This window comes from Mirounga leonina, unplaced genomic scaffold, assembly GCF_011800145.1.
Source record: "Mirounga leonina isolate KUSES-001 unplaced genomic scaffold, KU_Mleo_1.0 Mir_165, whole genome shotgun sequence".
NCBI lineage: Eukaryota > Metazoa > Chordata > Mammalia > Carnivora > Phocidae > Mirounga > Mirounga leonina.
The window spans coordinates 79,023,239-79,040,259 of record NW_023270415.1 but is presented as its reverse complement, the minus strand read 5'-3'; the positions used below and the strand labels follow the sequence as shown (position 1 = coordinate 79,040,259).

Below are 17,021 nucleotides of genomic sequence, written 5' to 3'. Positions count from 1 at the left end.
TACCGAAGACGTCAACGGCGTCCCAGACCCCTCCTGGCCCTACTCAGAACCATAGCCTCCGTACCTCCAGATGGGTGCTGAGCTGCTCGGCATCCTGTTCGTCTTGGGGCAGGGTGGGCGGGGAGGGAATAAGGAGCCTGAGAGGTGAATGCCTTCTTCTCTCAGGGACAGGTCTTCTTGGGATAAAAAGCCTCCAGAAGCCTATCTTTATTGGCTGGAACTTTGTTTTGGGGACCTCCCTGTGGCAGGGGGCCCTGGGAGCTTGAGTATGTTAGTGTTTACCTTCTGGACCAGAGATGTGTGATGGAGTGGAGGTTTCAGGAGGGTGGGAGTGAGTAAACCTGCAATATCTTCACAGGTCTTAAGAGAAGGAAGGTGTAGTCCGTGTAAGGCTCACAGCAGGTGCGCACACACACCTGGGTTACCCAGCACCTTGCTCCATACCTGCAGAAGGCAGCAGGCACCTGCTGCTGGGGTCATGACTCGGACGCAGCGTTTGTTGATCGGCACCGTGTGCCGCGTGCTTTCCCCCCCGGTGGTCTTACTTCCGGGTCAGGTTTCTAGTCCTCACATACACGAGGCTTGGAGAACTGCCAGTACATCGTGATGCCAACAATTGGTTACCTTCCCAGGGCCACTTGGTTTGTCAGGGGCACGCCGGGCTCGACGCATGTGTCCCCAGGACCAGGGAGGATCTGCTGCCCAAACCCATTTTGCAGAGTTCAGTTAGCTCAGAGTGAGCGTGTGTGATCCTTATGTCTGGGGAACGTGCCATTGTGATAAATTGCACCTCTGACGTCCTCAAGCAGTGGGAGGTCTTTTGGGAAGAGAAAACGTCTAAGTTGCTCTGTTTGGCTTCCAGAAGACCCTCAGCTTTCTCTTGTCCTCTCTGCAGCAGCCGGCAGTGCCACCTACTCCTGGATGTCTTCAATTCCACGGAGCACGAGCTGACCATCCGTGCCCGCGGCAACGAGGAGCTCATCCTGCACGCCGGCGAGTACCAGCGGTGAGTGTCCCCACCTCCCGCCTGGGGGGTGCCAGGATAAGCCTCCCTCCGAGACCCCAGGGGGAAGGCAGGCTTGGCTCCCCCTCACAGGAACCCCGGTCATGGTTCAGGTTCCGTGAAAGATTCTGCAGTAGCTTCAACTTGGAGGCAAGTGTGAAGTCAGGGTGAAGCCGAGTGGCATCCGTCTAAGGAAGCGGGGCGCTGGCCTCCAGGCCCCCCGTCTCAGGACCCTGAGGCACCTGGGCAAGACTTCACTTTTCAGTTCTTCAAGCTGTTACCTGGGAAGTGTTGGCCTTGATTGTGGAAACTCTGTCAATATCAGTAGGAAGTCCTCGGAGGAATTCCACGAACAGGCAGGCACGGCTCAGACCTCTGGGAGAGGGGCAGCGCCACCCAAGCCCATTCCCCAGAGGGCAGAAATTTCTGGTGGCTCTGCCAGGCCCTGGCACAGAGTCAGCCGTGGGCCAGGCCTCGCAGGAGCTGAGTTGGAAGTGAGGGCTGACCAGGAGTGAGGCCAGGCCACGTGGGCGTGTCCCGAGGCGGGTAGAGTTCCCTGACTTTGGGAAGAAGCTCTTCTGGTCGGGGGACCCCTTCCCCGGGCACACCCTGTCTGCCTGGTCTCTCCCCAGATCCACCACTGTGTCTCCCAGCCCAGCCTGGATGTTGGGGGCATGCCTGTAGAGACGGAATTATCACTGGGATAAGATGGAGGTGGAATACAATTTTTATTTTTAATTGCAAAACACTCCCCACGTGGAGAAAACACTTTAGAAACCAGGCATACGCATCCCAGACGTAAGCCCTTTGTTCGCGTTTGTTTGCCCCGGATCTCTCTGCGTCTCTTCCTGTCTGTCTTTCTCCCTCCTTCCCTTCTCTGTATTGTCTGTGTCTTTCTCTTATTTTAAGGAAATAAAATGTTAAAAAATAGCTAACATTAACAGAGTCAGTGGGGGAAATGTATATTCACTCCACACTCACCAGAACGATTGAAGTAAGAGACCCTCCAGTTTCGAGTGTGGGTGTGAAGGTCCAGTAGCCGGAACTCACGCGCCTCGGCGGGAATGTGAACACGTGTGGCTGCTTTGAAGAGGGTCTGCGGTTTCTTACAAAACTAAACATACACCTACTTGGTGCCCAGCAGTTCCAACTCCGGTAATTTATTCAGAAAAAGTTTAAGTGTTTGTTCACAAGAAGACCTACACAAGAATGCTCATAGCCAAAAAATAGAGCCCAGATGTCCATTACGGGAGAGCGGATAAACACAGGGTGGCATTTTTCCTGCAAATGTAACGATGCTCAGCACCCAAACCTAGCGCATTCCTAATACATCAGTAGGGTGACTTCCAGGAACGGAACCCTGAGTGAAGGGAGCCTCCTTGGGAAAAGCAGGTACCGTGGGACTCCATTCACCTGAAGTCCCAGAGGAGCAAACTAGTCTACTGTGGAAAAAGCAGAGCATTGCTTGCCTCTGGAGAGCTTGGGGTGGGGTTTGAACAGGAAGTGGCATGGGGGTTTTCCAGGTAAGGTCTTGGGGTACAACCTCATATGTGCGTGTGGGCTGCACGTGTGTTTGCATTTGCTAAAATTCAGCACATGTGCACTTGATCTGTGCATTTTGTTGTAAGTTGGTTTTACATGCAAAGGAAAACTGCACAAATGTCGAGCTCTAAGTGCAGCTACGGCACTGGAGGCTTCGGGAGGACTGCATGCTCTCGGCAGTGGTCTCTGGAATGCTGAAAACTAAGATGAGTGACGGACGAGGGCTGGAAAGCGGAGAGACTGATGATGAGGCACATAGAGTATAGTGTTAATGGTGCGGACTCTCGCAAGGGGCATAGCGGGTGTTCACGGAAGAATTCTTTCAACATTGTCTTTGACATTTTTCGTAAGAAAGCGTTGGGAAAAAACGATGTTGGAAAAAATAAGTGGAAGAATAGCTCAGCCCTCCTTCCTGTCTCGCCATCTTCCTCCCGCTCTCCTCCCTCCTCGGGGGGATTGCGGTCCTGGAGGCGATGGACTCATTCATACCATGTTTTGCTACTTTTATTGTATTTATATCTACAACCAAACATTATTTTCAGAGCTTTTTATGACAAGCAGTTCTATATCACGTATGTCTTTTTTAAAATATGTCTTTTTATAACTTTAAATCAGCATTATGCTTTGGAGATAAATATAAATCTAGTTCTCTCCTTTTGACTGCTATTTATATTTTGTTGCATGAATACACCACTTTATCCATTTCCGTCGCTAATCCACTCTGAGGTTGCTTCAGAGTGTTGCCATTTAATGCACTTATTGTTAATGATGCCTGTGAATGCGGGGTCAGGCCCTGTGGCCCCTAGTACAGGACCGCTGGGGCTGATAGCCGGCAGCTTGAGGCCCGGTGACTTGGGGGCATTGCCCCCTGGAGATCTCGCTGTCTAGGCCCCTGCAGAGGACTTGCCGTGTGGGGGCTCCTGTGCTCCTGCACATGGGCCTCGGAGGCCAAGCCCAGGGTCTGGCGCCTGGCGTAGGACTGGCTCCTTTGTAGGGCGTGCGTGCAGCCCCTGGGGTCTCCACCACCCACAGCTGCCTGGGCCCTGTACTGCTCTCCACCTGTCTTTGTCCAGATGTTTTGATGTGGTCTGAGATCCCAGAGGACGTAAATCTGGTCGTCTTATGACACTGACATGAAACCGGTTGTTACAAATTATAAATCGTTAAACTTGTTCTCAGCTGGATCGTTCTCATCGGTGGAAGGCTGAATGATGTTGGCAATCTCACAAATAATCGCAAATTAGTCTTGGGCTTCAGGCAGCCTCATTATTGACCTTTTTTCTTAAATTCACATTTCTCTGTGCTCCCAGCTCACACATTCTTTATTCATTCATGAAGTATTCACCCAGTAAGTGTTGATACTTGGAGGACTTGTTCTGCGGTGCTCTGGCAGGGCCCGTGTGAACAGGGGACCCCCCTCCCCAGCACAGGAGCTAGGCGTGACGAGGTGACGGGACATCTTGCTGGCCTGCGAGGGGACTGGTAAACCAGAGGTCAGAAGTCCTCTCTGGCTCTGGTCCTGCTGTCCCCGCTAACCGGTGGTGAGTGCCGGGGAGCCTAGTGTTTGTGGGGCCGCAGGGAGGTACTTCCCTTCCTCTGTGCAGACGTCTCTGGCCTTGCCTGGATCAGGTCAGACGCGTGCTCTACCTCTGGGGAGGGCGTCCCAGTGCTCACAGATCGTTCTGCCGGAGGAAGCAGAGGTGGCTGAACCTTACCTGGCAGCACTGGAAAGCGCCTGGCAGACCTCGGCCACGGGTGCTGTCCCTGTGGACCCAGGCTGTCTCCTCAGTGCCTTGTCCTTTCCCGGAGTCCTCAGCTCAACCAGTCTCCTGCCTCTTGCCTTCCCCCATGAGGAGCCGTCCCCAGCGTACCTCAGGCTGTGCCCACTCCTGAAGGAGCCTTCTCGGTGGCCAGGCGTGGCCGCTCTGAAGAGGGTCGGGCTCTGCCCCTCGGTGACTCGTTTATCCGTCCACCTGCGTGAGCTGTTCCCACTGCTGCCTGCGAAGTGGGTGGACGGAGCACTTGCTGCTGGAGATGGCACAGCCTGCAGCCTGCTCTGTGATGAAAGGCCACGGTCCTGGGACTCGTGAGGCTTTGCTCCTGCTCTTCCCAGAACCCAGGCAGCCCTGGATCAAGAGGCATTTGACTTCCTTTCAAGGGTGGCCTGTACTCCAGGAGAGGGACCAACTCAAGTCCTCTTAGGTTGTTAGGGTGCCTGCACTGCTCCTCCCCTCCCGGTAGAAAGGGGTGACCTCATCTCACCCAGGAGAGGAGCATGTGTCCTCAGGAGCATGAAGGAGCAGCGTGCTTCCCAGGAGAAGAAGCAGTGGAAGGCAGAGTTACTGAGCCTGTGTGTTTGGAAGTGAAGGCACTTGAGTCCTCATGGTACTTTTGTGGGAGGTTTTGTCTGCATTTTATGGCTAAGCAAACTGAGTATAAGATCAGCCCACTTGGTGGGCTCTGCATCTGCCTGACTCCCTGGCTCTGCTTGCAGTGGTGACTGAAGGTTAAGCACTGGTTCCATTCCTCCCCCCTTGCACTCTGTGCAGCCTTCAGTAAGTTGTGACCGGCACTGTGAAGTCCACTGTCAAGTGTGAAGGCCGGCAGAAGAAGGGTAGACGGAGAAGCGTGCTGGGTTCTTGGCATCCAAAGTGTTTATGAATTCATTCCACACGTTCCCTGAGCGTTGGGCTGGTGCCAGGCCCCCGCCAGGAGGTGAGCCAGTGAGCGAAGGCGGCACTTCTGTGTTGGTGTGGGGTAAAGGTGCACAAACATAGAGCTGGCATGCACAGTGAGGGGCATGGAAAGCACGCAGGAAGAAACCCGGCACAAACGGTTGAGGGGTGGCTGGGAAGGCTTCCTGGAGGAAGGGGTGCTGATGTCGAGCAGGACACTGAGTAGGACTGAGCTGGGGCTGGTGTGCAAGGTGCAGGGACAGCGGCTCTCAGGAGTGGTGGGAGAGGGTTCTCGATGGAATGCTCGTGTTTTTAGCTCAGAAATACCACTCTCGTTACCATGTTTCTTAGAGATCTCTTTCTAATCTTACAACTTAAACGACAGCCTTTCAGCAAACGGATGTAGAAAGTGCTGTCTCACCTTCCTGATGTCTTCCTTAGAAGGTCCTCTGGGAACGAGTGACTCATCTCTCCCTCCGGAGGGTCTGTGGCGTGGCTGGTGCCCCCCTTCTGTAATTAGGGACCACGAGTTAAGTTCCCTTTTGCCAAACGTGATTCGGGATGCTGGCCCGTGGTGGTGACGTTTCCAGGGGCTCCCCACCACCCGTCGCCACGTTCAAACTGTCGTCCGCCAGCCTCAGCTGGGTGTGGCAACATCGTTTCCCTCTGAGGGTAGCGTGCTGCACATACCACTTGCGGTCCATAGCATCTTTACGCCTCACGGCCGAAGTTCAGGTGTGAGCACTGTGCCCGCTTTGCCTCTGAGTGAGAGAGGTCAGAGCTTGCCCAGGGTCACGCAGGGGTTGCCGCTGGAACCCAGGGCTGCCCGTCAACCACTGGGCCTGTCTCCGGGAGCTGTGTGCAGCTCTTGAGGCTGGGAGTCTAATTTCAAAAGATGGCCAGAAACCGTAGAAAGCTTTTCTGAGTGAAACAGCATCAACTTCCGTAAGAAAATACAGTGTTGCCAGTGGCAGATTTACTGGTAAATTAAGATGATAATTATTGTGGTTTTTTTGCTTAATTGTCAAACCATTAAAATTAAATTTCAGGACCACCCTCATTTACGTATGCATCTTTTTAACCTTTGGTGATAGATGTTATTCTGTGCCTAAAGCCACCCCGTTTTGTTCCCTCCATCACATGGATGCACTGCCCACGCAGCGGGCCCGGGAGCAACGGGTCCAAGCGCCCACTCCCCGGGGAGGTTGATGGCTGGTTGGCCGGGAGCAGAGCTGCCTCGTGGCACTCACCTGAGCGTGGCCTTCATGCCCAGAGGGCAGCTGCCCCTCCGTGGCTCTGGAACTTGGCCTTGATGCTGACCCTGTGGCAGAGCGGGCTGGGCGGGGGCCCCTCCGGGGCCTCCCATCTCCGCTAATCTGTGGCGGGGCTGCAGCCCGCGGCCCACCCTCCCTGATCGTCATCCCTTCTTAGCAGATGAGGAAACAGGCTCAGAGGGGTGACCAGCGAGGAGCCTGCCAGGGTCCCCTCCTCCCCCAGTGCTTTTGGCTGTGATCTCACCAATGTCTTCACGGGCACATGGAGGCAGGGACGGCGATGGCATGGCGAGGACCGGCCTGGGTGCCTGTGGCCACTGAGCGCCTGGCCCCAGAAGTGGGTGACGGTGATCTCCGTGCAGACTTAGTTCCCGTTGCACTGCAGCTTCCTGCGTCCCCACGTCTCGAACAGCCCAAACTCACACACCTGGTCCCCCCCTCAGCCGCCCGTAACCTCATTTGTCTTGTTGAGCTCCTTCACGGGCTCTGAAGAACCTCGTGAGGCATCCAGGGAGCACCTCATGTGTGCAGCCCTGTGCTCGTGCTGGGCGTTCCTCCACCATATTTATACTTGCTGCCCATCCTCCATCCAGGGTGGCACAGCCTGCCCCTGGCACCTGATGAGCCTGTGCCCTTGACCTGGGCGGTCCCTCCTGCCGTCATTCTGAGTCAGAGGGCTTTGGGGATTTTCTTTTTCAATCTGGAAGGAATATGGGAGAGTCCTTTAGAAGCGGCTTCCAGAAGCAGGGAGAAAGCATCTTGACATGTTCTCGTCCTTTCAGCTGACTGATGGGGAAACTGAAGCTCAGGTCTGTTTCACAGGTCCTAGGCAGGGATGGTGGAACTGGGGTGTTCAATCCCCAGTCCAGAGCAGCCTCTATCACCCCACTCTGCCTCCCTTGTAGGGAGCAGTTTTCAAGTTTCCTAATGGACACACGGACGGCTCTTGAATCGGTAGGAGCCCCTGACGATTGGTGGGCAGCAAGGAGAAACACTGGAGTCCAGCCTGGAGGAGCAGTGGGGTCGTGGAGTCAGCACCTTGGATCATGTAGCCATTTGCTGACTCAGATGGTGGAGAAATCCTTTCTGTGAGAAAAGGAAAAGATGACTGGATTGGATCCATACCCCATGCAGCTATCTCATCCTCAGAACCCTCAGACGTGGGGCATCTTGTGGGCTTTTGTTCTGTGTTCCTGACCAGAGTCTTCCCTCCTGTGCAGGAGGTGGCCGGTCCTCACACGTGCCCCTGCCCCGGCTGTAGGCGGTCTGGAGCTGCTCTGTCCCGTGGACGGAGACAGAATGGGCACAGACCTGGGGCCACCCCCAGCCCGTATCCAGGCCCAGCCACCGGCTGGCTCAGTGGTTCTGGGCGAGTGGTTTGGCGTTGGTGAACTTCTAAGTGCTTTTCTTTATTTTATTTTACTTTTGTCACTTGTATTTAAATTCCAGTGTAGTTAACATACAATGTAATATTAGCTTCAGGTGTATAATACAATGATTCAACATTTCCATCTATCACCCTGGTGCGGTGGTCATGACAAGTGCCCTCCTTCATCCCCATCACCTGCTTCTGCCATCCCCCACCTACCTCCCTTCTGGTAACCATCAGTTTGTTCTGTATAAATAAGGTCTTTTCCCTGATTTTTCTCTCTCTCTTCCCTTTGCTCATTTGTTTTTTTTTCTTAAAGCCACATATGAGTGAAATCATATAGTATTTGTCTTTCTGACTAGCTTATTTCATTTAGCATAATACCTTCTAGCTCCATCCATGTTGATGAGATGAGAAGATTTCATTCTTCTTTATAGCTGAATAATGTTGCATTATACACACACACACCATATATATATACCACATTTTTATCCATTCATCAATCGATGGACACAGGCTGCTTCCATAATTTGGCTACTGTAGATGCTGCTGCTATAAACATCAGGGGTGCATATATCCCTTTGAATTAGTATTTTTGTATTCTTTGGGTAAGTACCTGGTAGTGCAACTGCTGGGTCATAGGGTAGTTCTAATTTTAACTTTTTGAGGAACCTCTATACTGTTTTCCAGAGTGGCTGCACCAGCTTGCATTCCCACCAACAGTGTAAGAGGGTGCACCTTTGTTCACATCCTCACCAACACCTACTGTTTCTTATGTTGTTGATTTTAGCCATTCTGACCCATTTGAGGTGGTACCTCATTGTGGTTTTGATTTGTATTTCCCTGATGCCGAGTGATGTTGAGTATCTTTTCATGGGTCTGTTAGCAATCTGGATATCTTCTTTGGAGAAATGTCTGTTCAAAAAATCCATTTTTAAATTAGATTATTCATTTTTTGGATGTTCTATACGTTCTAAATAGGTTTTGGATACCAACCCTTTATCAGATATGCCATTTGCAAATATCCTCTCCCATTCCGTGGGCTGACTTTTAATTTTGTTGATTGTTTCCTTTTGCTGTGCAGAAGCTTTTTATTTTGATGAAGTCCCAATAGTTTATTTTTGCTTTTGTTTCACTTGCCTTTGGAGACGTGTCTAGGAAGAAGTTGCTACAGCCGAGGTCAACGAGGTTGCTGATTGTGTTCTTTTCTAGGGTTTTTATGGTTTTAGATCCAAACACTTTTCTTTAAAATGGAGACAGTAATGCCTGTTACAGTTGTTACAAATACTAATGTTAAGGCACGTCGAGTACGCAGCGCCATGCCATCCGCGACCCACAGTGGACTCCCCAGGTGGCAAGTAGTTACTCTTTAGTGCCTTTGTCACACCTTGGGAACGGTTCCCACCAGCCTCGCCACCTTGGCTGGAGCACATCTCAGCCTGGGTGAAGGGCATGCGTTTGAGGGGTTGTGTTTCCTTTTTGGGGAGATGACTGTCCCAGAGTTTTGCTCAAGTAATTAGTTGTTCTTTGGAACCTCATTTCCCTGGCTCCTCAGTGGCGTCTGAAGTGGAGGCCGAGAAAGGTCTCACGTGTCAGGAGTCAGAAGCCACAGAGAGGATTCAATGTAAAGAATTGTTGCGGAGGCGTGAGGTTGCAACTAGGTGACTGTGAGTGTGGAGTGCACCAGGGAGGCTCTGGTGTAGCAGCTGCAGGAAGCATCACCGTCCCTGGGGCTGGGGTCCCACGCAGGGGGTCGGGATCATTAGAAGCTGGGGACTGTGGGCGTGGAGCTGATACCCAGCACTCTAAGGTTATGCCCGAGGTCGGGGGTCTCAGAGGGGAGAAGCGTGTTGCTGGGCTGCACCGGTTGGAACCCGGGGTGGAAGGACATCCCTCAAGTACAGACTGGCAGCCATAGAGGGAACATGTCCCTCCTTCTCCCGTGTCCCACATCCTCCTTCCACCCCTACGAGGCTGGGAGAGCAGAGATGTGGCTTGCAGAGTGGATGCCTGCAGGACTCGCCCAGCATGCCTTGTGCCCCCTGATCTCCTGGCTATAGTTGTCTTGCTCTTCTGCATATCCATGGATTCTCAGTTGGTGTTTATTTTCTACTGCACATTCTCATTCCTGCCAGACTAGAGGGCCCCAAGCTGTGCTGCTATTGGAATTACAGGGACCTTTGAAAAAGAGCGATGCCTGTCCTCTCCTCACCTAACCCCATGTCTTGGTCTGATTGGTTGGGTGCCGCCAGGACACCAGGATTTGTGACTCTAACATGCGGCCAAGTGCAGGAACCACGGGGCCAGACAGTGAATTATTTGAGAGCAGTTTGTATCTCGGTTGTTCTCGAATATCCCCCCTACTTGGCCCAGTGTCCAGAAGTTGGTAGGTGCTCAGGTGATGTTTGGTTGGGAGTGGGTCATTCCTAGAGGCTCTGCTCTTGGGGGCGTTCTGAGGTTTTCGTTCTCTATGTGGCTCCAGGATGAAGCCTCAGATGCTGAGGTCAGGGTAGAAAATGCCTTGATCAGTTGCTTTGAGTTGAGTCATAAGGGGCCGTGGTCTGTGACGGTACGGTTGTACCTTGCATATGTTGTCCCTGGCCTGGGGGGTCTGAGAGGAAAGCATGCCTTTTTCTAATTGGTCTCCGCAGAGGGAGTGGGGTTTTGCCACGTGCCCACCTGGAGAGGACGTGTGTTTGTAATGTACAGAAGGGCACCCTGTGCTCCCCGTAGTCCCGGGTGTGTCCTCCTAAAGTGTGATTCTTCTCATTACCTTAATCTGATAGTAAATCTGTTCCTTCTGGGGAAAACTTGAGAAGAAAAGTGTAATATTTTATTCCTTACGGACACCTTGTGGTTCTTGAAGTTTGGGGCTCACTCTCACATCAGAGTTGTGCCGTGGGTGTTTTATAAGTAGTTAGAGACAATGTCCCTGTAACATGTTTCATTAGAGTCTCTGCAAGTGTTTGGTGGAAGTCATGGGCATGGGCATGGGTGGTGGTAGGATATGTACCCACTGGGTGCATTCTTTTATGCCGGAGGTTTAAAATCTGTAACAGATAACCTTTGGCATTCGTTCATATTTCCATTTGCTCTCTAGTTGGTGCTGTCACGAGAGCTGAGAACCAGACCTAGTGCTTTGTGCATGCAGCCCAGGCTCACGGTAGACTGCCCACCCCTGGTGTGGGGTTTGGGATGGGAATGAGAGGGCAAGGGGCTCATCCCCTAGCAGCCAGGGATGGGGTGGCTGGGGACAGCTTCTCCATGCAAGACCTTCATGGGAGCCTTGGGCCAAGAAGAAGCTGGCGAAACAAGAGCAAACTGGGTGGGTTGGGGGGTGGCTTAGGCAGAGGGAATAGCCTGTGACAGCCAGGGGGGTCGGGGTCCGGGAGAGCACATGGGGTTCTGCAGGCTGGAGACTGTTCAGAGTTGGAGCTGCAGGCCAGAGAGGAGAGGCCAGGGTGAGGCAGGGAGGCAGCAGGGCCTGTGAGCCAATGCTGGGTCTCTTTCTGGGGGGAAAGGGATGGTCACGAGAGGGTTTTAGGTAGGAGAGTGTCTGGCCTCTAGGAAGTGTCCGGAAAGGGTGACAGCTGGTGAGAGCCTTGGTGCTGGTCAGGGGAGGTCATAGTGCTGGCGACTGGGGTACCTTTGGTGCTGAGAGGAGAGCCTGGACACCAGAGGCCCTCAGCAGGGAGGAAGAGTTGGCAGAATTTGGGGCGTGTTGTGTGAGAAAAAGGGAAGTTTCTAGTTTGGGCTGCTGGTGGATGGCGTTGCCATTGGCTGCCCCCGGGAGCGCAGGGCTTGGAGTGGGCTGGGGGAGGATTCTGCAGTGTGCACAGGTTGTAGTCACAAGGCTGCCTTCCTGCTGGCCAGAGATGCCCCGCTGCGACCTTGGCCAAGGAGCCCTGGATCGAGAGTCGAGGGTCCAGCTTCCGATTGCATCTGGAGAAGGTAGAATGATAGTGGTGTGACTTGCATGGCCCTTGGAAAATTTGACCATTTTTATTCTGTTCTTTCCTGCGAGGGAGGGAACAGGTCTTCTTGCAAGAGACGGGGAGGGCCAAGCTCTCCCGTGTCCTGGGGTGGGCATTCTGTGCAATGGAGGCCTTTCTCTGGAGCCCTGTGGGAGATCTCAGGCTGGGGGACCTGGCTCTCCCGGTCCTCATGGGGCTTGCTCTCCAGAACAGCCCAGAGAGCCTTTGGGTGCCCGGATTAGGGGCATAGACCCTCTGCAGGACTCCGGGTATCTGCTCTTTCTGTTTGGGCACAGCTGGCCCCTCTGTTTCCTCAGAGGCTCTTCCTGTGCTTTCCAGCCCAGGAATGCAGTGCAAATCCCACCTTGGGCTGGAGAAGTGGAAAGAGGTTTAAGTGGATCGTCCAGGTCTGCCCCGGGCATGGGCCCTTCTGGAGGGGACAGGTCTGAAGCCAGCCCAGGGACTTTCCTCACTGGGGGAAGGGTCTCATGTGAGGCACTCGGTGGCCCAGAAAAATCACGGTGGCCTTCCTTGGACTGTGGCTTCCATGACATTTTTCACATAATGAAGGAGGTACTTCAGAGTGGAAAACTGTCTCGGAACGTGGGTCACAGGCAGCATCTTGGAGCTGAGTGCTTGCCAACTGGAACCATCGACGGCAGACCAAGTGAAATGGGATGGAGATAATAGAGTCATTTAATTTGTGTCAGTTCAGAAAGTCTCTGTGAAGTTAACTAACTCGAAGACGGATTAGCCACTGGAACCTGCCCGAGGTAGACATAGTAAAACCACACCATCAGAGAGCTTTCCTGGGCTTCCAGAGCGCCAACCTGGACGCCTGTTGGCCATGGCGGAGAAGGGGCGTCCAAGGCTCTCCACACTGACCTGTGCTCCACCACTGTACTCCACGGGGTCACGTGTGAGCACTCCACCGCAGGCAGGCGACTTGCGGTTCTCTGAGGCCTCCCCTCCTGCCTTCTAACTCCCTGCCTGCCTCCCACAGGGCTCCAGAGAAAGGCCTCCATTGCACAGAATGATCCCGCTTGCCAACTGGGAGACTGAGGCTAGGCGAGATCACATGACTCGTCCCAAGTGACACTGGGCTCGCATCCAAGCCAGGCTTTGAGCCAAGTTGTAAGATGCTCACAGCACTGAGCTCCGTCCTACCCACTCGTTCTGACCGAATCGAGAGCTCCTACCAGGAACCACGCCGTGTGCCAGGCCCTGAGACGCACCCAGCAAAGGCCAGTGGCTCCGAGGCCTCATGGTGTGTTGGGGGGAAGGGCCCGCGGCGAGGACAGCAGAACGCAGGCCAGGCAGAAGAGGAGGCCCAGCATGCTTGTGTCGTTCCTGGAGTGCGGGTGCTGAGCCTTCCAGTGTGGGAACAGGCCTCTGCCCGTGCGGGGCCACCTTGCCGGCTGCCTTCCCGGATCTCTGGGGATGCCTAGACTACATGTGTGTGATCCACGCACGATGTATGTCCTGTGTGCACGCGTGTGTTCAGAGACCGGAGTTTATACACATGCAGTGAACTATGAATGTTATTCATAGTACCTGTAGAATATTGTCATGGCTCATGGGCTTTGAATTCGGCTCGGGGCTGACATTCTCTCCAGAAACAGTGGAGAGGTCGGGAGCTCTGGGGCCACGGAGACCTGGGTCACAGTCGTCCTGTATTACTCCTGCTCACGGTTTCATGCCAGGTAAAGTACTCACCCCAGTGTCGGTGCTGGCATCCGCAAAGCAGGGACTGGGGGGACGCCTGCCTGGTGAGGTGGGGGTGGGCCCGGGTCCCTGGCATCGAGCCTGTCCAGCATTTAGTAACGGCTCCATACATGGGAGGCTACCGCTGTTTCCCTAGAGAAACTTGGAGTGCTCTCCCATGTCGGTGGCACATCATTCTGAAGAGGAAAAGAGGCAAAGGCCCCTTACAACGGGGCTCTAAGGGGTTGGACGTCCGCTCTCGTGAGCGCATGACCTGGTTGGTGGATGGCGCGTACTAGCAGCATCCCAGAACCCCAAGGCCCGCCGCGTCCTACTGCCTGGCAGCTGTGTCCTCCCTCCTGACCTGGGGTCGTCCTGGATACTCCTGAGACTCAAGACAGGGGACAGAGTGGGCTTCCCGTGCTGGGAAAGAGCTGATGACTCCTGAGAGGGGCACCACGGGCGGGCACCATGCGGGGTCTCACAGGTGCTGCTCAAACAGGGAGGCTGTCGTTTCCAGGGCTTGACAGGGACCCGAGGACGCAGATAATAAGCTGGCTTGGAGAGGTGCAGAGGTCATAGGACTCCAGGGCAAAGGCTGCAGGTTTCCTGTAAAAAACCAAGCATCTGCCCATGTCACTGGGCATCCCTCCCCCCCCAGGAACCAGTTTATTGGGGAGAGGTTTTTACCTCCTACTCTTAGTGTTTGGACAGATGTGTCATGACCTGCACGCACCATTATAAAGTCCTCTGCGGTCTGCCTGTTCAGCCTTTGGTGCTCCCAACCCTGGCAGCCACTAATCCTTTTACTGTCTCCATAGTGTTCCCTTTTCCAGAACGTCCTAGAGTTGGAATCACACACTGTATAGCCTTTCTGTTTGGCTCCTTCGAGTTAGCAATCCCTGTTCATTTCTCTTCAGCGCCGAGCTGTGCCCGCGGTCTGGGTGGACCCCAGCGTGCCATGCACCTCCTGCGGCACATGTTGGTTGTGTCCAGATCTTGGCAACGATGAGTGAAGCTGCTATAAACATCCATGTGCAGGTTTTTGTGTGGACAGACGTTTTCAGCTCCTTTATGTAAATACCAAGGTGTGTGGTTTCTGGATCACATGGTCAGAGTATGTTTAGTTTTATAAGAATCATTGCACATTTTTAAAAGCCAAAAACAACGCATGCTTTGTTGGCCTTTCCACCACGCTGTTCCGTTATCGTTCCGTCGCGGAAGGAGATGAAAACGACAGCCTCCCTGTTTGAGCAGCACCTGTGAGACCCCGCATGGTGCCCGCCCGTGGTGCTCACCTGTGGTGACCTTTCTCGGGAGCGCCCTGGGCCACGCGGCCTGCCCGACCATCTCTGCGTCCTCTCAGACTGTGTCCACACTCCCTCCACCCCCCCGCATGACGTCGGTACCTGCTTCCAAGTCTCTCCGCCCTGGGAGCCACTTGGGCCGGGCTCCCGTGCTCGTTAGCTCTCTCGTTAGCTTCTCCCGGCCGAGGAGAAGCAGCTTCGAATCCCCTTCTGTATCCTGCCCTTGTGGCCAAGGTTCTCTGCGGGAACAGAAGACCAGAATCTTTGTGACTTCGCACAGCAAGTTTCCTGGGCATCCTAGGGTGGTGGCTCTCGCTCTGCTCGTGTTGCTGTCATTCACGACTCACGTTCTGTCTGAGAGGTGCTGGTTTCGTGGCGGAGGGAAAAGGGAAGGGGACAGGCCACGCGACACCTCGGGAGCATGTCACTTCCACATGTTCTGTTGGTCCAGCAAGTCACAGGCAGCTTGAGATTGGGGTGCGGGCGGATGATCCCCTAGGGAGGGACACCGAGAGTGTGGACATCGCTGCGACCTCTGCCCTCCAGCCTGGTGCCTTCTGCTCTCATCCTCACCCTCTGTGGAGGAGGCTTGCTTTGTCCTCTGTGAACATGTTGGCTACGGTCGGCTCATGCGCTTTCCCTCCTTCCAGCGTTTCTGCGGACGGCATTCCTGGTGCCGTGGTGCCGAGGAGGGCACGCAGAAGTGCCCGTGGGGCCTGCGTGATGCGCGTGTGCGTGGGGGCTGCTGTGTCTGGGGTTTACGGAGTGCCCATCAGACGCCGGCTACCCTCCCTCTCCCAGAAGCAAGCCCACTCTCCTCTCTCGGGCTTTGTGGCAGCGGGACTGGGCGGACACCCAGCGAGGGCCCAGTGCTGTGTGCCTGGCTTGTATACTTCTCGGCCTCTCAGCGACCTGAAGGACAGGCAGGCCTGAACCCCCCTGGTAACCGGAGACGGACTGGCCGCCCTGGCCCCATGAGAGAGCAGCGGAGGGGGCCGCACCCTCACCTTTCCCACGGTGTACGCCCATCCTTTCTGGAAGATTTTTTTTCTTTTCAGAATTGGTATATACCAAGGACCTCTTCCCCGCTAAGCCCCCCTCCCTCAGTGAGGCCACACTGCGCTCCCAGATGCCTGTCGGCCTTGCTTCCTTCTGCACTCTTACTGGTGATTAGGTTAAAGGAAATTCTCTTATTTCCAATGAATCATCCCTCATGAACCTGTTCTGCATTCAGCACACAGCAGACTCCCTACTTAACATGGAGCTTCCTCTCTCCCCTCTGGGATTCTTCTCTATTTTTAAAAAGTAATTGAATTATTTGTGTTTGCTCCTTGTGTTTGGGGATGTTTCTAGAACAAGGAACTAGAGGTTATGGTTGATGAATGCTAATGGACACCTTGATAGGAAAATCATAGTTAGCGCATGCCAGCTGGGGGCTCCCAGAGGCCAGAAGGCAAAGCGTCTGTGCTTTGGGAGTCTTTGTTCTTGATTATTTCTATTAAAAATGCACGGAGCCATCGTTTGCTGCGTAAACAGGCCCTCATGAACACCTTGTCCCCTCACCTTCCACAGCTTCATGCACGAGCCTTGTGCTCCCCATCCGGTAGGGCTGATGCAGACCCCAGTTTGTTCCGAGGAGCCCGGGGGCCCAGGGTTGCTGCTGCTGCCTCCCCCGGGTGTTCAGCCTGCAGAGAAGGCGATTTCTCGAGGGTTGTCACGTGGGGAGAACCTCCGAGAGCCCAGCAAGGCCCAGGATCACAGCGGGGACGTTTCAGAATACGCAAGACTATTCTAAATACTCCTTCTCCATTAACAGCCCTTTCTAGGTACCTGGATGTGTGAGGCAGTGTGCCAGGTGTCCGGGTCCGAGAGGAGCAAACTTGGCACCGTAGTTAGAGGTGGTGTAGAGGGGAGGTGGGTAGCGCCTTGCCCAGGGTGTGCCTGTTCTAGGGGCCGAAGATGGACCAGGCGATTGTTGCCGCCAGCCGGGCAGGCTCAGGACAGACGGTGAAGGGGGCCCTCGGCCTGCCCTGCCTTCACGGGGTCAGCATAGGGTGAAGGTTCCTGTTTGGCTGGTTTGGGGACAGCATCCCTCGCTGCTGTCACTGAATCATCTCCAGCACACGTATTAGTGCAGTGGGGTCATAGTTCTTTGGTAGAAATGTGTAATATT

At 54.1% G+C, this 17,021-nt stretch overlaps 1 protein-coding gene across 5 annotated transcripts in view; it reads left to right on the top strand.

Annotated features, from left to right (window-relative positions):
* TRAPPC9 (trafficking protein particle complex 9) overlaps positions 1 to 17,021 on the top strand; it is a 545,767-nt gene that overhangs the window by 353,632 nt on the left and 175,114 nt on the right. For 4 of the 5 annotated variants that reach the window (XM_035012000.1, XM_035011999.1, XM_035011997.1 and 1 more), the window contains one exon: positions 896 to 1,006. In XM_035012000.1, the coding sequence (XP_034867891.1) occupies positions 896 to 1,006 (111 nt within the window). The remainder of the gene's footprint in view (positions 1 to 895; positions 1,007 to 17,021) is intronic. The other variant, XM_035011998.1, reaches the window with a different exon arrangement.